Source organism: Ictidomys tridecemlineatus, chromosome 15, assembly GCF_052094955.1.
Source record: "Ictidomys tridecemlineatus isolate mIctTri1 chromosome 15, mIctTri1.hap1, whole genome shotgun sequence".
In the NCBI taxonomy this organism is placed as follows: domain Eukaryota; kingdom Metazoa; phylum Chordata; class Mammalia; order Rodentia; family Sciuridae; genus Ictidomys; species Ictidomys tridecemlineatus.
The window spans coordinates 18,288,810-18,310,342 of NC_135491.1; the positions used below are offsets into that span (position 1 = coordinate 18,288,810).

The 21,533-nt window shown below is 39.2% G+C and overlaps 1 protein-coding gene across 1 annotated transcript in view; it reads right to left on the reverse strand.

Annotated features, from left to right (window-relative positions):
• The window catches only part of Garre1 (granule associated Rac and RHOG effector 1), an 87,517-nt gene that overhangs the window by 17,690 nt on the left and 48,294 nt on the right, over positions 1-21,533 (reverse strand). The window contains exons 4-9 of the mRNA XM_040280024.2: positions 15,861-16,067; positions 9,506-9,646; positions 9,217-9,312; positions 8,242-8,403; positions 6,682-6,840; positions 2,819-2,916 (exon numbers count right to left, since the gene is read on the reverse strand). Coding sequence (XP_040135958.1) covers positions 2,819-2,916; positions 6,682-6,840; positions 8,242-8,403; positions 9,217-9,312; positions 9,506-9,646; positions 15,861-16,067 — 863 coding nt within the window. The remainder of the gene's footprint in view (positions 1-2,818; positions 2,917-6,681; positions 6,841-8,241; positions 8,404-9,216; positions 9,313-9,505; positions 9,647-15,860; positions 16,068-21,533) is intronic.

The following is a 21,533-nucleotide window of genomic DNA, read 5'->3' on the forward strand; positions in this document are numbered from 1 at the left end:
TCTATCCTCAGCACTACATATAAATAAATGAATAAAATAAAGGTCCATCAACAGCTAAAATAAATAAATAAATAAAATTAAAAAATAAAAAGAATCCTTACAAAGTTTAATATTTTTCAATTAGAATATATTTTTTGTTGTTGTTTTTTGTTTTTGTAGATTGAATCCAGGGGCTCATACATGCTAGTCAAGCATTTTGTCACTGAGCTACAACCAGTCCTTATTTTGAGATAGGGTCTCACTAAATTACCCAGGCTGACTGACTGTGTGCCTCAGCTTCTGAAGTACCTGGGATTACATGCTTGCACTACCAGGGTTCAGGCATTTAATGAGAACATGAATTGGAAAACTGAATTAGGAATCCAGGAACTCCAAAATCTTATAGAAAAGTAGGGAAGTGAGCTTTTAATTTATTGTTTGATAGAAATGAAGATATGTGGGGCTGGGGTTGTGACTCATCGGTAGAGCACTCTTCTAGCATATGCGAGGCCCTGGGTTCAATCCTTAGCACCACATAAAAATAAATAAAATAAAGGTATTGTGTTCAACTACTTCTAAAAAAATAAATGTTTTTAAAAAAAAGAAATGAAGATATGTACCTATAAAAATTACTATTAATTTCAGGAAAATAAACCACCTGAACAATCAAATTAAAATTTTGGCAGGAGCATACTCATAGAAGGAAGATTTGGAGACACACAAAATGAACTGCTAACCCTCACTTACTACATCAATAGTTCTAAACACTTTTAGCAGAATCTACCATTGCACTCTCATGGTTCAAAAATAAATAATTCAAGTATACTGGGTGTGGTGGTGCATGCCTGTAATCCCAGGAACTCTGCTCTGAAGGCTGAGGCAGGAGGCTCCCAAGTTTAAAGTCAGCAACTTATCAAGGCCTTAAGCAATTTAGTGAGATTTTGTCTCAAATTTAGAATAAAAAGGACTGGGGATATAGTCCTGGGTTCAGTCACCAGTACCCTCCTGCCCCCTAGTTTATAAACAGTTTTGGACTGGGGGCATAGTTCAGTGGTAAAATACTTGCCTAGCCAGTGCAGGCCCTGGATTCATCCCCAGCAACACATAACAGCTCCCCCTACCCCACTACACACCCCAAATGATTTAAATATAAATTGTATGCATTGCCCAATTACTACTTTACTCTGTGTAGACATCAGTCTCTTCCTACTTAAATGATTTAACTATTTCCTCTATAATTAAGTATTCACCCATTTTTGCTACAATTTTTAATAGCAAAAATTAAACATATTAGAAAACATTTGCTATTAACAAAGCTATGATGTCAATCTTTACAGCCAAATCTGTATGCACAAATCCCTAGTGGAGGAATTGTGAAACTGCTGAAGTCATATCCCTGATTTTAGGCTTCTGATGCATTAAATTGTCCTCCAAAAAAGCTGTTATTTATTCTCCATTTAACAATGCCTGTTCATGTAGTGTAGCCCAAACCAGTATTGTCACAATATTTAGTTGTTTTTCTAAGACAAACATTTTGGGCAAAATGGCATCATATGGTGTCTTTGTCTTCCCTTGATTATTAGATGAGGTTACACATTTTCTTCATCTATTTGTTGATAATATCTCTTCTTTCCTGCCTTGCTTCATCAGGTATCTTGTCCATTTTTCTTTATTTTTTTCAGTACTAGAGATTGAACACGGGGTATTCCATTACTAAGCCAGACCCTCAGCCTTCCAAGGACTTAAAATTTTTGGTATATACCAACATACCCACCTCCTTGTCCATTTTCAGCTATTCTGGAGGCAGAGATAAAATGATTGTAAATTTGAGGCCAGCCTAGACAATTTAGGAAGATCCTAAAATGAAAATTGGAAGGGCTGTGGCCAGGTGCAATGATGCACACCTATAATCCCAGCAGCTCAGGAGACTGAGGCAGGAAGATCTGAAGTTCAAAGTGCCATCAGCAACATAGTCAGACCCTGTCTGACTAAAATAAAAAGGGCTGGGAATGTGGCTGGTTCAGTAGGTAAGCACCCCAGAATCCTCAGTACCAAAGGAAAAAAAAAAGTTTTGTGGATATAGCACAGTAGTAGAGCACACCTGGGTTCAACCCCCAGTACCTCAAAAAGCCACCCACAAAAACCTTCAATAATCCTTTATCTATTATGTTACAAATGTAATTAATAAGTAAAAAGAACCCTGTCCACAGATTTGCAATGATTCTGGGTACTTAATAGACATGAGGCTCAAGGCCATCAGGGATGCTGGGCGTGGTGGCACATGCCTCTAAAACTAGCAACTCCTGAGCTCAGGCAGGAGGATCATGTTTGAAGCTAGCCTTGGCAACTTAGCAAGACCATACCTCAAAAATTTTAAAAATTTCAAAAGGGAATAAGGATGTGGCTCAGTAGGGGTGTGCCTCTAGTTTCAATTCCCAGAAAGATAAAGACCATCAGGGTTGTAGCTGGAATCGACAAAGGAAAAGAAGAAATTCTATGCTCTCTACTCAACTTTAGAGAAATAATAGGTGATTTAGAGAAAATGATACAGAAAGTTTAAAACTTCTAAACTCAGTGATGAAGATCATGACCTAAGAGTATGGTATTTCAGTTAACATATGGCCAATAAGGGTATTTTGCAGACATCTTGGCTTCCTGATCATAGACCAACAATGATGCCATATGCTACTAACACGCCATTGCTTCCCGTAACCCCACACACGTACAAGACCTGCTGTGTCAGCCAACACTGGGCTTGTTCAAACAAAGCAATCATTTCAAAGACGTGCAAACTTCAATCACAGCTTAGGCTTCTGGTATAATATAAGAGTCAAGTTACCATGTAGATGGGACTTGAACCACGATTCTGGAGCCTTCTAAACTGATTTGGGGGGCATAGGCTTCTTTATTTTCAATCTGTGCTGTGTCAACTACCACCTAAGAGAGAGAGAGAGAAAAAAAAAAAACAACTGCCAGCTTTCAGAAAGGAAAATCGATCACAAACACACCCGAAACATGAGCCTACTGATGCTGAGTGATCCCAGGGCAGTGCAACTGTGGTAAGGCCAGTAACAGTCCATGAAGACAATAGAAAGTAGCTGGGCATGGTGGTACAGGCCTGTAATTCCAGCTACTTGGAAGGCTGAGGCAGGAGGATTACAAATTTGAGGCCAGCCTAGGTAACTAAGTGAGACTATATCTCAAAAATAAACCAAGAAGGGCCAGGAGTATAGTTCAGTTGTAGACAGCTTGCCTACCATGTGCAAAGCCCTGGGTTCAATCCCAAGTACTCAAAAAAAAAAAAAAAAAAAAAAAAGATACCTTATTAATCAGAAACTGAATTATTGGTGTAGGATATGACTGACCTTTTCAAGCACCTCTGGCACTTTTCCACACTATAAATGCTAACTCGGAATTACTGTTTCTTTTATCTTAGAACTTTTTTTCTATGTACTTGAATGAAGTAAAATGTGATTAAACAATGAACCAAAGCTTCAGAAAAGACCATTTGTTTCTTTTTTCTTTTTTTTTTTTGATCAAACCCAGGGCCTTGTGCATGCAAGATAAGCACTCTACCAACTGAGCTATATTCTCAGCCCCAGAAAAGACCATTTATAATGACTAGATATAAGCCAGAGAGATGAACCCACTGTACCTTACTTACTTCCTGCCCCTGCCATAATAGGGACTGAACCCAGGGGTACTCTACAACTGAGCTATGTCCCCAGCTCTTTTAATTTTTAATTTGAGATGGGTCTCACTAAGTTGCCCAGACTGGCCTTGAACTTCTTATCCTTCTGCCTCAGCCTCCTGTGTCACTGGAATTACTGTTAACTGGTATCTGTTACTGTGTCTGGCAGATAAAACTTTTTTTTTCCTCCAGTGCTGGGGATCAAACTCAGGACCTTGTGCATGATGTTAGGCAAGTGCTCTGCCCACTGAGTTATATCCCAAGCCCCTCAGATGAAACATTTTAAAAGAAAATTTTATTCTTTTTTTTTTTTTTTTTTTTTTAACATTTACTTTTTAGTTCTCAGCGGACACAACATCTTTGTTTGTATGTGGTGCTGAGGATCGAACCCGGGCAGCACGCATGCCAGGCGAGCGTGCTACCGCTTGAGCCACATCCCCAGCCCAAGAAAATTTTATTCTTAATCATGAATAAATACAGAACTACTTTAGGACAAAGAACCAACTCTTCTTTCAATGATTTACTCTTATTTGGAGAAGAGTTTTTAATTCTACATGGATAATACAGTATTTCATGTAATCTAGAGTTTGACAATGTGAATATTTTCAAACAACTAAAGAATTTCAAGAAAACAATGATAAGGAGCTGGGATTATAGCTCAGCTTGCCTCACACATTCGAGGCACTGGGTTTGATCCTCAGCACCACATAAAAATAAATAAAATAAATAAAGATATTGTGTCCATATTTTAAAAATCTTTAAAAAAAAAGAAGATTAAACACTTTAAAACCAAATCTATAATAGTTCAGGAGTCAAGTTGTACAGAGCTGCTTATCATGATTCCAAATTCAGCCTCTAATGGTGTAGATTTCCACTGCTATAAACAGAGTTCCCACAGCTGGTCCTTCAGGAAATATTTCCTGTCTAAGGAACAGCTTTTGTTGGACCACACAGGTGTTTCCTCTCTCCTCCCACCCGCAGAACCAGAATCCAAAGGTTCTTTTGTCAGTCATACAAAGGTGCCCTACAATCAGGGGTAGAGGGCCAGGAAGAAGTTTCTGGTCTCTAAGTAAAATAGGACTTTTTTTATTTTTTCCTTTTGACTTATAATGTTTTCTCACAACAGCCTGTGTATCCTTCTACCTTATTTGCACACTCCTTTCTGGAGAATGCATTGCCATAGTTCTTTGAGTTTCAGCTAAATGGTCTCTGGGAATATGGACTGATCTCTTTTTTTTTTTTTTTGAGAGAGAGAGAGAGAGAGAGAGAGAGAGAGAGAATTTTTTAATATTTATTTTTTAGTTTTTGGTGGACACAACATCTTTGTTTGTATGTGGTGCTAAGGATCAAACCCGGGCCGCACGCATGCCAGGCGAGCGTGCTACCGCTTGAGCCACATCCCCAGCCCTGGACTGATCTCTTAAAGGCAGTGATTCTTCCATACTTCAGCAGGGTATCTCCGACTTAGTACTTCTCCTGGTGGTTCCTATACTGAAGAATAGGTCCTAAAGGAAACAGCTCTTTTCTGTGGAGAGGCTCTTGTCTGGCCCTCTACAAGACAGAATTGTCCTGAGCTGGGCCACCACAACCCTCAGCTACATGGAACAGAAGAGAAACATCTTCCCAATAGCTCTTTACATGAATAAAGTAGACATCAGACTCATTTTCCTAAATTAGCTATTTTCTCTAATTAGCTTCCTCTAATCTCTGACTGAAGTACTATATCTTGTCCAAAAAGTAGTCATTTATTAGAAAATGGAATCAAGTAAATAAAGCTATATATAGGTCAATGGTGCCAAACTAAATGGTGATTTCAGATGCTAATCTCCTGATCTTACCCAACTTTGGCAATTTTTTTTCCCCCTTTTTTCTCTGAAAGATGAAAAGACCAAACCAGTACATTTGAGTTGTTGTTGTTATTTTATTGCTAATAAGGAGATAAACAGAGCTGGAGAATGAAGTTACTAGAAAGAGATTCCACTTATACCAGCACAGTCAGGAGAGATCTCTTGGAGGAGGTAATCCTGGAGCTCACACCAGGAAGATGACAGGAGTGAGCCACATGAAGATCAGAGAGATAAAGGATTTCCAGGTAAAAGGAGGACAGAGTGCAAAGGTCTTAGACAGGAGGCAGTTTGGCAACAGAAAAACATCCACTACATCTGCAGAATCATTGGGCCAGGTCAAGGGCCCTGTCAAAATTATTTTGTAACTAGGTTTCCTGCAATATATACCATCAATCTGCAAAAGAAAAGAAAAATTCTTCCTTTTTTGAACCAAGGTCCTCATATATGCTAGGAAAGAAACCTATCATTGAGCTATATCCCCAGCCTAAGAAAGACTTTTTAATGCTATTCTTCTTTTGCTTTTCAAAATCTGGTCTAGGGGCTGGGGTTGTGGCTCAGCAGTAGAGCACTCATCTAACATGTGGAGGCCCTGGGTTCGATCCTCAGCACCACATAAAAATAAATAAAATAAAGGTATTGTGTTCAACTACTTCTAAAATATTAATTTAAAAAAATCTGGTCTAAATTTTGCAGCACTGAAAAACTTTGAAAGTCACTGACTATTTTCACACATGTGCCTATACCACATCCTCAAATGTTTGAAAAGTCTGTTCTACTTGAGGTCACTCATGGAAAGCTGGGTAAAACTCCAGGGACCATCCAGCAAGAGATCTCTATTTTACCCATAGCCTTGGGTGAAACAGTCCTGAGCTGACCAAAGCCGATCTGCTACTGAAAAGAGTCTCTCTCTGAAAATGGATCCTTAGTAGGTCACATTAAATCACTGACTCTGATGAAAGGAATGAATTACTGTTCTCTTAATGAGACTTAATATTTGCTTATTTAATGCACACTCTACCTTACCTTTGTTACTCAAAATCTTACTAAATATAAAATTTATTAAGGCAAATAATAAAAAAAAAACTTCAACACATAACTAAAAAAAATTTTTAAAAAGAAAGAAATGTATCTTCTATTTTTTTCTCATCCTTCACACATACTCACCAGTCCAGCTTGGCCAAATAGAAGCTGCACAGCAGTCTTGCAGGCACCCCGCCATGTAGATGGGCACACCTGGTTCAGTACTTCAGTCACTGGAAAATCATCTCTGGGTGTAAGTCCATTATAGCAGCCTGCTTCCTTGATCAACTGTAACATTGTATGCTATAAATTGACAAAAAGAGTTCACATCTTAAAACAAAGCCATGCAAGGTTATAAAATTTATAGAAATGCATTTATATAATCATCCTCAAGAAAAAAGCATTTTAAGTACATCCAGATCATACCATTTGAATTTCTTAAGCAATTATCATCATGAGTCACCCTCAGAGATTTTCCAATCCCATGATGAATTGCTAGATATGAATACACATACATTAATAACAAACATGTGATTTCTACGTCAGCACAAAGTAAAAAATTATTTAGCAATCTCTTGTTGCAAACTGGTTGAAGAATTTGGAAATTCTGAATCCTTCCAAATAAGGAAACAAAATCATCTGGTAAAAGTAAATACCAATTGAAACTTCAACTTTACTTTGGATGACCAAATGGTCAGGTATGCAGGATCTACAAACAGGTTCCCATGACCTCAAATTCCAGCTCTACCATTTTCTAGCTCTATGACCTTGGGCCTCAGTTCCCCCATATCAAGTAAGAAAGGGCATTACCCACCTTAAAAGGAAGGATTAAATGAGATAATGCATGGGAAGCACTTAGCATAAGCCTGACATCCATGTTACTCCAAAAATGGCCACTATACTGCATTATTATAAGATTTCTCCTCCTACTTCTCAAAAGTCCATAAGAAATACTAATCATGGATAATATTTTACAATATACTTCCAAATCTTTTAGGTTAAACATTTGAATAAAATTTCTTTTTTTTTTTTTTTTGAATGAAATTTCAATGAAACTTTTTTGGCAAATGTTTCATTAAAAATGTCACCAGAGGGGCTGGCGTTGTTGCTCAGTGGTGGAGCACTTACTTGTCTAGCATGTGTGAGGCACTGGGTTCAATCCTCAGCACCATATAGAAAAATAAATAAATAAAGTTATTAACAGGCTGGGGTTGTGGCTCAGTGGTACAGTGCTCGCCTAGCACGTGCAAGGCCCTGGGTTTGATCCTCAGCACAACATAAAAATAAATAAAATAAAGGCATTGTATCCAACTACAACTAAAAAAATAAATATTAAAAAAAAAATACAAAATAAAGTTATTTAAAAAAGTCACCAGAGGGCTGGGGCTGTAGCTCAGTGGCAGAGTGCATGCCTAGCACATATGAGCCACTGGGTTCAACCCTTAACACCACATAAAAATAAATAAAGGTATTCTGTCCATCTACAACTACCAAAAAAAAAAGTCACCAGAAGGCTCAGTTGTAGAGCACTCACACTCACCTAGCACGTGCAAACCCCAGGATCATCATTTTACCAAGAAAGGTCACAGCCTCCTTCTTTAACCTGTTTTGTTTTTTAATCTGTTCCTCACAAACCCTTAAGAACTCTTATTTCCAAGTTCACACTTGGCTGCTGAAACCCCATGGAACCCCATGGAAAGCTACCGTCTTAAGTTTCAGATTGTCCGCTGCCGACTCATTAAAGGAGACGCCCTTCAGGAAGTGTGATCCTATCTGCACAGGGACAGTGGGAAGCTCGCACTGCATGGGCTGTGGGGGTGTCTGCCTCCGCCCAGTCTGCTGGGCTTCTGCCTCACTGCAGCAACCCTGGAAAAGAAGAGAGGTTATCCATACCTCATCTGTCAAAACACTTGGTTCAGACTGGACCACATAAATATCCCTCACAGCTCCCAAGAGTTACCAGATAGAGAAATATAACTGTGGTGCTGTCTATGGCACACAGAGGGGCACAGAAGGCCCCCATAGGCCACTGCTTCCTCTCTTTGATCTAGTTCTACAAATTGCCAGCCCTCTGAACATTCTAGTCACTACAACCTACGCCTGCCAGCCTAGCACGCTCCCATTTCTATTGTCCACCATGTTAACAAACCATGTTCTCAGGTAGTGCAGACTACCAGAGCACCCAGTGTAAGATGGTATGGTTGGGGCTGGGGTTGTGGCTCAGCGGCAAAGCGCCCGCCTCGCACGTGCAAGACCCTGGGTTTGATCCTCAGCCTCACATAAGAATAAATAAGAGAAATAAAGGTAAAAAAAAAAAAAAAAAAAGATGGTATGGTTTCCTCCCATCTACCATATACACACTCCTAAACATGTCCCCACCTTGTATTATGTTTCTCTATAGCTTTCTGCACCATCTGATTTCCAAATATTTGTCCCTCCCTTTTTGGTCCTCCCCTCCAATGCACTATAAACAGGGATGGGGTTCCTAAAACCAACCCAGGCATGTAGCAGGTACTGAATCAATACTTGCCAAGTAAATAAACACATGAAAGATAAATAAAGAAATAAAGGAAGGTAGGAAGGAAGGGACAAGAGAGAGAGACAGAGATGAAGGAAGGAAGGATGGCTGGAAGCAAGGGAGGGAGGGAGGAAAGGAAAGGAAAAGATAGGATAGAATACCTGCAAACTTGCTTCAATCGCCTTTGGATTTAGGTGGAAGCCAGCTTTCATTGCATATTCACAGTGGCCTAAACTTTCCAGAGCTATCTTATATGCCTGCAAACAAATTATTTTCAGGAATCAAGATTATACAGCAGATTAGAATGACAAATCTAATGAAAATAGGAATTTAAAATTTTTAAGAGTTTTAGAAGACTTGAGGTCAATTACAACTTTATTATTCTAATGGTTCAACATCAAAACTAGTTCCTTGCCTTGGACATCAATATTCCAGCTTTGAAAAACTTACTTGCAAAGCACTGTCAATTTTTATGTTCAGTTCTTTTAGTTGGTGCTCAGGAATTGCTGCACTTTGAGAACAAAAGAGCTGCTGAACTTCAATTCCTGCCAGGCGACCATCACAGCCTCTTTCTCTTAATCTAGATGTTGCCTAAAATATAAAAATAGACTGGTAAGTAAAAAAGGATGTTACAATTACTAGCAAAATTAAACCAGTAATAACAAAAAAAATCCCAAAACCAAAATAAAGCAAGAGACCATCTAAGCATTAGATATAAGCCAGAGGTTCTGCATCATCCATGTAATAAAGCAAGCAGCCCAAAATTTTGAAAGCCTAAATTAATTATATCAAAGAGAAAGCAAACCTGATGTAACATTACTTTATCTTAGAAACACTGGAAAAAAGATTTACCTGTTATGTACATACATATAAACATTTACACATTTTTAATTTCCCTGCTTTAAAGATAGATAACCTAGAATACTGGCATTTGGAGTTTCCAGAAGAGAAAACAAAAGAATATATCTAGTTGAGTGAACTGAAGTAAAAAGCCATACCAATATAGCTGAGCACAGCAGGCCCATGGCTGTAATCCTAGTGATTCCAGAGGCTGAGACGGAGGTCACAAGTTCAAAGGCCAGCCTCAGCAACTTAGTGAGGCTTTAGTGAGGCCCTTATCAATTTATTTAGACCTTGTCTCCCCCCATTTTCAGTCAGTAAGTATGTTTATGTAGAGTATATAAGCAAGACAGGAAAAACAGGAAGAAATTATATCATGTTATGAAATGGAAACATAGATGTGGGTCAGGAGTAGAAGAAAATACAGAAAAATATATATTTGATTTATTAGAGGGGTGAAGGGATTAAAAATGAATTGTCTTTCAATTTTTAGTTTTGTTGCAATAGTATTTGTGAAACGAATAACATTTTTTAATAGTTTACCTTTGTTCTTCCAGGACAGGCTAGGAACTGTAATATTTATCAAACCTGTAGGACTACAAGAAAACAACTAACAGCTTCAATGTTGTCATATTCCAAAGGTTTAGTTTCACAAATTATATATAAATTACCATTTCCTGAATCCTAACAGTCTTACAGTTTAAAACCATTTGACCTTAGAATTGTTCACATGCTGGGCACAGTGGTGCATACCCATAATCCCAGCAACTCAGGAGGCTAAGCGGGAGGATCCTTAGTTCAAAGCAGCCTCAGCAATGGCAAGGTGCTAAGCATCTCAGTGAGACCCTGTCTCTAAATAAAATACAAAATAGAGCTGAGGATGTGGCTCAGTGGTCAAGTACCCCTGAGTTCAATCCTCGGTACCTGGCCTCGAAAAAAAAAAAAAAAATTGTTCACTCAATGCCAGTTGCTCAGGAAATCGAGGCAAAAGGTTCCCAAGTTCAAGGCTAGCTTCAGCAATTTAGAAGACCCTATCTCAAAACAAAAAACTAAAAAAGGGTGGAGGGGCTTAGGTTGTAGCTCAGTGGTAGAATGCTTGTCCAGCATGTGTGAGGCACTGGGTTCAATCCTCGGCACCACATAAAATAAATAAATAAATAAAATAAAGGTATTGTGTCCTTCTACAACTATTTTTTTTTTTTTAAAGGGTGGAGTGAGGTGGGAATATAGCTCAGAGGTAGAATGCCCCTGGGTTCAATTCCCAGTACCAAAACAAAAACAAAAAAAATATAATTCATTCAGATATTTTGGGGCTGGGGATATAGCTCAGTTGGTAGAGTGCTTGTCTCACATGCACAAGGCCCTAGGTTCAATCCCCAGCACCAAAAAAAAAAAAAAAAGAAAAAGAAAAAAAAGTGAAAAATAAATAATACAGATATTTTGCCGACAGGGGGTTATGTTGGTTATTTCCAGATACATTCTAGAGCACAAAACCTGGCCCCTACCCTCCTGGAGTTGATATGCTCATGAACCAAAAAGGCAGACAAAACAGAATTAAAAATCAGAAAACACACTGAGAGAAGCAAATATAGCACTGTAACAGGGAACATCCTAGATGCTGAAAAAAGGGCTGGGTAAGAAGGTAGTCAATGGAACTGCAGGGGTATGAGAGTGTGTCAGGACCAGCAGACAGGTACTAATACAGACCAAGGAACCAAGGTGAAGAATGAGACATAGTCAAGGATCTGTAGTCCAGTGACAAGGAGGAGAGTGACCAAAGAAGCTAGATATGGCAGGATTTGCGGGGTCCACAGCCCCTAAGGATATTAGAAACAACATCATCCAATTTTAAAATGAAAATAGCAAATCAAGGAGAGGAGAAAAGAGTCCTGAGTAGAAATAATGATCCTCTAAACTAGGGTAGTGACGGTAGACATGAAGAAGCCCCTGCTACAAGAAGAGTATTTCCCCCTTGGAGATACTGTGAGCAGCTGAATGCTCTGAAAATACAAAAGAAAGGCACATGTGACTTTGACAAGAGAAGACATGTTCTTATGTAAGAGTAGAATCCAGATTTCAGGGAGCTGAATGATGACATTTATGTAAAATTTCAAATTGTGCAAAATAATAGCTTATATTAAGTATGAATCCATGCACATATAGTAAAAATATAAAAATATACACAGAAGCCAGACTCCAAATTGACTTCAAAATTACTCTAGTGAGTAAAGGATGTGAATAAGGTAGCAGAGAGGTACAAAAGAGATTCAACTACAACTGTAATATTTTTTTTGGTTAAAAATAAAAGGCATGAGGTAAATGTAGCAAAAAAAAGTTAAGCTTCATTTGTTCAATATGCTTGAAATCCTTCATAATAATTATCTTTAGAATCAATCAAAGGTGACAAAAAGGCAGACAACTGATCCAAGAAGTTAGCTGTGAAAACAGCAGAGAAAAAAGGTGGAGAAATAAGGTGGATTTTCCTGTTTGAATGCTGGTAGAAACAGATGGAGAATGAAAGAGAGAAAATACAGGGTTCTGGGCTAAGAATGTAGCTTGGTGGTAGATAGCCTGACTACTAAGCATGTGATGCCTTGAATTCAATCTCTAGTACCTCCAAACAACCACCACCACAACCCAAAACAACACAGGGCCCCACCACAGAAGCCAGGCCCTCAAGGATGGGGGCCAAGTGGGGTTGGGGAAAGCTCTGGACTAGAGAATGCACCTCCTCTGTTGTCAGGAAGGAAGAGGATGGGTCTGAAGCAGAGCAGGGCAGCAGTGGGGAGCGGGGTGAGCAACAGCATTTTGGTAATGGGAGAAGAAAGGCTAATGTCAGGGGGATTCTATTTTCTCAGTGTAGTGGCGTAGGGGCACTAGGTGGAAACAAAGGGAGTGTGAAGAGGGAAGAAAAGACTAGAAAAACTAAAGTGGGTGGAGGAAAAGGTCAGGTGAGATGGTCAAGGGATCCCTAGAAGGTCTCATGTGGGGTGAATTTTCAGCATGAATGATGCCAGCAGATGGAGCAGAGAAGAGTGACCAGGTACTAAGGTTTCCAAATGTGAGGAGAATAGTCAGGAGGCTGGAGCCCAGAAGACAGGAGGACAGAGAGAGAGAGAGGTTGGTGAAGCCAAATGACAGGACAAAAGTCTCAACTGACCACCCATCAAAGTGAAAAATTATGTTTAACAGTTTTGATTAGGACTGGGAATATAGCTCAATGGTAGAGCACTTGCCTATTGTGTGCAAGGCCTCAGGTTCAATCCCTAGCACCACTAAATAAATAAATAAAATTTAGGATTAAAGGAGATTTCTAAGACATAAAATAAATACACTTCCAATTTAATTATGGAAATTTCAAACTAGACAATAAATCAAAATACTATTCCTTAACTATAAACTATCTTATACTCTGTGAAATAGCAGTAAGTCCTAGATAAAGTCACAGCTTTTTTTTTTCTAATACTAAAAACAAAGGATAGTATTACAATGTCTGCAAAAAATACATTGCCTAAGTTCTACAAATGGTGATTGTTCAGTAGCATTTACAAGCAATATGACTCAGTTTTTAGTCCCAAATGTATTTCTTCCTAATGCCCAGAATACTTTCTGGGTCTACCAACTTTGCTATATTCTCAGGGAGAGAAAATTAAAAATTAACAGCCTATATCAACCATCAAGAAGACCTGCATGCTGGAGGGTGGGGCTGGACAGAAGAAAAAGCTTCTCAGCCACTCTTACCATCAAGGGGCCATGCTCCTAACTACCCCACAGAGGAATTGAGGGATTTCTTTCAAAACCAGGAAAACAGTCTAAATTTAATAACTTACAAAGTCTTAATGCACAGCCTTCCTCCAGGAAGTTAGCAAAAGTATGTTTTTCTATATGAGTATTTTAATTGTTAAAAGTAAAAAATAATAATAATAATACATGCAGATTTTCTTCCTTTCTTTCTTTTTTTTTTTTTTTTAGTTGTAGATGGACATAATGCCTTTATTTATTTTTTTATGTGGTGCTGAGGATTGAACCTAGTGTCTCACGAGTGTTAGGCGAGTGCTCTACCACTGAGCTACAATCCCAGCCCACATGTAGACTTTCTGAGACTTAAAAAAAAGAAAAAAGAAAAAGAAATGTGTTGTTTCTGATTTTATGAGAGGGCTCCATAATGCAGACTTTTTTTTTTTTAATTTTAAAAATTTTTTTAAATTTATCTTTTAGGTGTAGTTGGTTACAATGCCTTTATTTTATTTATTTTTATGTGGTGCTGAGGATTGAACCCAGGGCCCCGCACATGTTAGGCGAGCGCTCTACCGCTGAGCTACAACCCCAGCCCCAACACAGAGAATTTGTATTTTTGATTTGCTCATATTTAAATTCTTCCGGTTATGGAAAAGGAGTGGAGAAGGCCAAATCAGAGACTAGAAAAGGAATCCTGGGCTGGGGATGTGGCTCAAGCGGTAGTGCACTCGCCTGGCATGTGTGCAGCCCGGGTTCGATCCTCAGCACCACATACAAACAAACATGTTGTGTCCACCGAAAACTAAAAAATAAATATTAAAAAATTCTCTCTTAAAAAAAAAAAAAAAAAGAAAAAAGAAAAGGAATCTTATGCTAGACAGGACTCTCCAGCCCAACAGGCTCAGAGAAAGCCTGCTGCCCACCACTGTGGCAGGTCCCTTCAGTCATTAGGTTGTGTGGGAAATGAGAATACTCACTAATTCACTGGCATTTCTTCTTCCTCCAACCCTGATGAACATGCCATACCAGTCCCACTAATGCGATATCTACCCAATAGTGGAGCCAATCTCTTCCTTGGTCTACCTTTTGTTGGTAACTGGGTTTTATGAACATATCTGCTGTGTTGGGAAATCGATGATCTTTCAAAAGATTGAAGACTTCATGGAGTCAAATAAAGCAGTACTGAAGAATTGCTCAAATCACATGCAAAGCAACTGACAAATGAGGGCTTAGATAGAGTTGGACCAGTTAAGAATCTTAAAGAACTAAAAACTATAAATATGTTAAGCCTTCTAAAAGAGAATCATTTGGTTATCAAAAAACAAAAGCACACTCCTATAATCTAGAAACTTGGGAGGCTTAGTTGGTAGGAAGATTGTAAATTTGAAGCCAGTTTAGGCAACTTAGTGAGATCTTCTCTCAAATTTTTTAAAAAATGAAATGGGTTGGAGATGTAGCTCGGTGATAGGGTACCCTTGGGTTCAATCCCCAGTACTGGAAAAAAAAAAAAAAAAGAAAGAAAGAAAAAAAAATTCCTTATTTTCAGTTGGGTGTGGTGACAACATGTGTAATCCCAGTTAATCAGGAGGCTGAGGATCACAAGTCTGAGGCCAGCCTAGACAACTCAGCAAGAACCTATTTCAAAATAAAGTTTAGAGAGGGCTGGGAAGTAGCTCAGTAATAGACTGTCCTTGGGTTCAATTTCCAGAACTAGAAGGAAGAAATTCCTATATTCACTGAGTTTTCATTTGGTATGATTGTGGCTTTGGAGCCTGGCGTTCCATCTGTCTGCCAAACACTCCTGCTCACCTACCCAGCTTCCTTGCTGAGCATTTCCCCTCACCAGCCAGCTCCATCCTGTCTTTGCTGATTTAGGCACTAGCCTTCTCCCTTGTTCCTCTCTTCTAGCTTTCCTGTACCACTCCTATTCAAAAGTAGGGCCCCTCCTCTCTGCCTGTAACATCTCTACCACAGCTCTCTTCACCCTGGTTTTATAAGCCTTCTCCCAGCAGGCTGTGGGAAAAAGCTGTTAGCTCAGTGCCTGGCACAGGCCTGCCCCAAAGGGCATTCACAAAGATGTTCACTGTTAAATAAGTGAACAAGCTAATGAGAGCAGTTTAAAACTTACATTTCTAAAGAAAATGGCCCTTTTGAGAACCAATAGGCAAAGGCCTTCTGGATCCTCTCCCATTTGAACACAGGGCCCAACCTCCCCAAAGTTAGTTACCTCAGCAGCCCCTCGCCAGGATCGCACAGCTTCCTCCAGTTCGGGTGTATGGCCCAGGCCAGATAAGCCACTGCCACCACTGTTCTTTTTTTCTGGCACAACAAACTCGGCAAAGCAAGAGTGAGCCACTGGCTGGACCTTCTGTAATGCGTGGGTCAAAAACTGGAAATGGACTTGTACCACTGTCAAGAAACATCGCCCCAACACCTGCAAAAACAAGAAAGCCAGGATTTTTTAGGTTGCAGGTTACTGATGGATCAGCATAATAAATTCAACTATCAATGACTATGGAATTATGAAATTATACAAAGTGAAAAAGTCACCATGCTTTAGAAGGATCTGCCTTTGTTCTCATATATGGACCTAGCTGCCTGATGCCTAGAAGTCAAAATATCTCAACCAAACAGCAAGTCCCCAGATTCAAATAAATCTTCCAACTTCCTGCCAAGTATCTGTATTCCTGTTCTCCACTCCTATCACCTGGACTCTGGCTCACACTGACCCTGGTTGTCTTTGAGCTCATGCTGAACTAGAGCAATCCACAATTCCAATTATGTCCATGCAGTGTTCAGAAGGCAAAGTAAAAGCCATGTGATTCAAAATCTGATAGATCAGTGTGACTTATAAAAAAAAATCCCATTGGAAATGGAATCCAAAGATACTAGTTATTTTAATAACAGTGTTAATATAGTTATTAACATCATTGTAAGTCATATTTTCAATCTTAAGAAATAAAGCTGACAGACCAGTCTTGTAGGAGGCAACAAAACATATTATACAACTCCATTCACCAGTTTAGTAGGAACCCACTGACCTGATACATAGTGTTAACTGGTTAATGGCCCAAATAGGAAATTCATTTTAAAAAAGTACTATTCATAATATCACATTGACATATAGGGTTAACATGTAATTATACATATGTACATACACACACACTGAAATATGTGTACTATAAACATTTTAAAATATGAAAGTACATTTATCTGGCAATCTGGCATCAGCTGTTCTCTGACATTGTTTGTTGCTCCCTGTTTTCTTTCTTGCCTTAACCACAGCTACAATGTGTTCTCTAGGATTTCCTATTTCTTGTTCTTTAAAGGAGAGCAAGAATTTACCATACGCAAAGCAATTTGAGCACAGATATTCCAGATTACTAACACCCCCCTGCCAAATCTCTCATAGCGCTTTTGCCCATACCAAATCTGACAATACCAACAAAAATTATTATAACCCTTTCATCACGTTCCATCAAATTGAGATTTTGTTTATGTGTGTGTGTATATGTGGAAGGTATTTTTTCTTTTTTCATTGGCTAATATAGATGACTTACAAAAAATTACTTTATACATTTGCAATTCATCCAAATGGAAGGAGCAAATGTGAGAAGCTTCACTGGCTGCCAGCCCTTAGGGCCCTGCCTTGGGAAGCTGGTGAAGGTTTGGAACTGCTTCCATTGTTTTTTTGGGGGGTGGGGTGGGGATGAGGATGAGGGAATGTGAGGGTGGGGGGATGGAGGTGAGGGGATGGGGGTGAGGGGGGAGTGAGGGGGGTGGGGGTAGGGCAGATACCAGGGATTGAACTCAAAGGCACTCACCACTGAGCCACATCCCCAGACCTATTTTGTATTTTATTTAGAGACAGGGTCTCATTGAGTTGCTTAACATCTCACTTTTGCTGAGGCTGGCTTTGAACTCACAATTTTCCTGCCTCAGCCTCCAGAGCTGCTGGGATGATAGATGTGTACCACTGAGCCTGGCTCCATTGTCTTTTGAAGTACCTATGCTCCAGTCCAGTTCTGCCCCTTGAAGCAGCCCCAAATATGATTCAACCTTGGATCTTTTACCACTTAACACCCATGTCCAATGCTGTCTTTTACTGTACACCCTCTCCATCCCTACCAGTCAGAGCTCTGTTCCCTGGAGATACAGGAACAGGCCAACTCTCTGTATATACTTATTCCCTCTGAATCATATTCCCCCTGTGGAAATCACCAGGACCAAACAAAAGCAAACAAAAGACCTCAAACCAAACCATCCTCTCACCGTAGTGAACAACCCAGATGCTGAAACCCCACCTGAACTTCCTGGGTTTCCACTTCCACCACATTCAGAGCTCTTCCCTATCAGTGGTCTATACTAGATTGGACAAGGTGAGGGACACAGGTAACGCACGCAGTCAGAAATACATGACATGAATAACCAAACTATGGTACCAGCCTAGGTGTCCATCAATGGATGAATGGATAAAGAAAACGTGGCACATATACACGATGAAGTTTTATTCAGTCAAAAAAAATAAAATTATGTCATCTGCAGGAAAATGGATGGACTCAGAGACCATTATGTTTGGTGAAATAAGAAGGTCAGGGACTATATGTTTGTTTATTTATATATAATATATATATATAAATATATATATTATATATATATAATGGCGACACAAACTGGATATAATAGTCATTTGAATATATACATATTATATAATATGTATACTATTATATGTATATATTTTTTATGTAAAAGCTAGAGAGGAAAAAAGGAAAAGAAAGAAAAGTGGGAGTAGATCTCATGAAAATCAAAGGGAGATCAGTAGAAGAAAGAGACCAAAAGGAAGGTGCAGAGAGAGGTGGGAAGAGATTGGGAGTGAAACTGGACAAATTATATTATTATATTGTGTGCAGGTAAGCATATGTAACAATAAATCCCATTGTTACATACAACCATAATACACCAATAAATAATATTTAGTACTGTATGTAATCACAGCCAGCTTTAATTGAGCTCCCAGCTTGTACTTAAGCAATGCTAAAGATTTCACATGGGGGTTCTGGGGTTGTGGCTCAGTGGCAGAGCACTTGCCTAGCATGTGTGAGGCACTGAGTCTGATTCTCAGCACTACATAAAAATAAATAAAAATAAAGGTATTCAACAACTAAAAAAAATTTTAAAAAATTTTTCACATGGGTTATCACACTTAATCCTAGGAACAATCCTTATAGTCATCCCTATTTTATAGACATGAAGACTAAGTCATACAAAAGTTATGAAACTTTGTCATGGCGACACAAACTGGATATAATAGTCATTTGAATTATCTTTCTGTGCCTTTAGCCAGTGTGTCCCCACTACTTGAACAGACTCAATACAACTAAGGGCTAGTGGTACTAGATCAGGTACATGATAGAAATTCAACCTTAACTGGCACAGTTAAGTGTGTCCTGAAGCTCCACATAGTGCAGACACAGAGAAGTGATGCTGGCTCCTCAAGGACACAAATTCTTCATCCCCCTCCTAATCTGCATTTTGGCAGATTATGGGGAAGTGGAGAAGGAGGAGACAGTGAGGATGCCATGAACCATTTGCTCTGGGGTCATATTCTCACAACTTCTGACCAATAATAATGAATCATTCACCCTTACAAGAAATATATATGTGAATGCCTAATATATATAAAGCACAAAAGCCTGATAATAATATAAGAAAGAGAATAAGCAAGTCCCAAAAATCATTCTAAGGAGGGTAAGGGAGACAACAAAGTCATAAATGGATACACAAGGTCAGATGCTGTAGGAGAATGAACATCAAGGGGTAGGTGGTAAAGAAAAGGTTCTCTGAGGACATGACCAAGGGGAAAGAGATGGCTGCCCCTTCCTCTCATAAAGGAAATATTCTCAGAAATGCTTCTGATGGCCTGATGAAGGGTCCAGAACAGGACACTCTTCTGATAATGATGGTGTGGACCACCTCTATGGAAGGATGGAGTCAGGGCAAGTCGTTTTGTTGCAGTGGTGAAATGGTGGAAGTGGTGGGGAATGCTGTTATAGGAATAAGCAGGGGAAGAGAGCCAAACAGCTGAAAAGGCATTTTCAGTGTGCTGTCCCCACCATTTACTATATGGCTGATCTTAGATGAATCATGTAATCTAAGTGTCTTCTCTATAAATAAGAAACTATGATAATAAGAGTTCAGCTACCATGCACCTCCTTCCTCCTACCTATGATATGTAACTCATCAACCCAAATTAGGATTGTGACAAAATATGTGTTGTAAATAACTCATTCAAAACCAATCAAGCCAAGTGCAGTGGCACACACCTGTAATCCCAGACACTTAGGAAGCTGAGGCAACCTGGACAACTTAGCAACACCCTGTCTCAAAACAAAACAGAAATAAAAATGGATTGGAATATGGCTCAGTGGTAAAGTACCCTGGGTTCAGAACCCAGTACTACCAAAAAAAAAAAAAAAAAAGCCAAACCAGTAGTTACCCCAGAAAAAGCTGTTTCAATGACTCTGCTCTTAAATTTACCTGAATAACGTAGGTATAAACTTCTCCTACTCAGAAAGACAGAGCTCTGACTTCAGGCTGCCTCTGCCCACCTTTTCTCTGATATCTTACCTCTTAGCTTAGTTCCCCTCCTTTACCCAGGCGTAGGCCAGTCCTTGGGGGTCTTCCTAATGTAAATTTGGAAAAGTGAGACCCCAAGGCCTTAGACAGCTATTTTTTCTTTCACATGGAGAAAGTTTATTGGTATGGGGTTCAACAGCAGAACAGATGTGACAAATTGGGTACGAAAAATGAAAGGACTGTCAAGGACAGACATTTAAGTTTACAGTAACAATGAAACTCTATCAACAGCTATCATTGAGTGTTTAACCCACAACACATACCTTACATGGGAATGTGACCCTGTGGGCTGTGAGCAATTCTTGACAGCACTAAGGCTTAGAGATCAAAACAAAACAAAATAACACACACACACATGCACACAAACAACCTTGCTTAATATCAAGTAGGTAATAAGTCAAACAGAACTGGCCAGTTCTGTTTGACTCCAAAAAGCTGTGTTCAAATTAATAGGCTTCTCTGTCTCCCTACAATAAGATCCAGGGCGTAGACACAATAGTGGATGGACACCAAACATAAGGAGGGCTAGATTATTGATAACCACTGGAGATCTACTGAAATGGAGTCCTGTTTTCTGGAAATCTCCAATGGTGGCATTACATTAGCTGCTAAGTATACTATGCTCATAGATATAACCAGAATGACTTTTCTTTTTGGTGATTTTTATATTTAATTGAGATTATAAAAAGAGATGTTTGGGGCTGGGGATGTGGCTCAAGCAGTAGCCCGCTCGCCTGGCATGCGTGCGGCCCGGGTTTGATCCTCAGCACCACATACATACAAAGATGTTGTGTCTGCCAATAACTAATAAATAAATAAATATTTTAAAAAAAGAGATGTTAATTTAAGGTCATCCATTTTTGAGCATCAAAAGACCACCCTGGGGCTGGGGTTGTAGCTCAGTGGTAGCACACTTGCCTGGCACGCATGAGGCACTGGGTTCAATTCTCAGCACCACATACAAATAAATAAAAATAAAGGTCCATCAACAACTTTAAAATATTAAAAAAAAAAAGACCACCCTCTCTACACTACCATAGTCATTATAGGACATGCAGATGTCAACTCTAACTTCCTAGAGTATTTCAAATTTTAGTTTTAATTAACTCTTCTCTAGGCTCAAGGCCTGATTCAGTCCTTAATATCTGTTTATGCTCATAAATATGGAGTGCCCAAGTCTACCCCATCTCCCAAAACATTTTGGATCTTTCATATTAAAACAAGTAATTTTGGACTGGGGTTATGGCTCAGTGGTAGAGTGCTT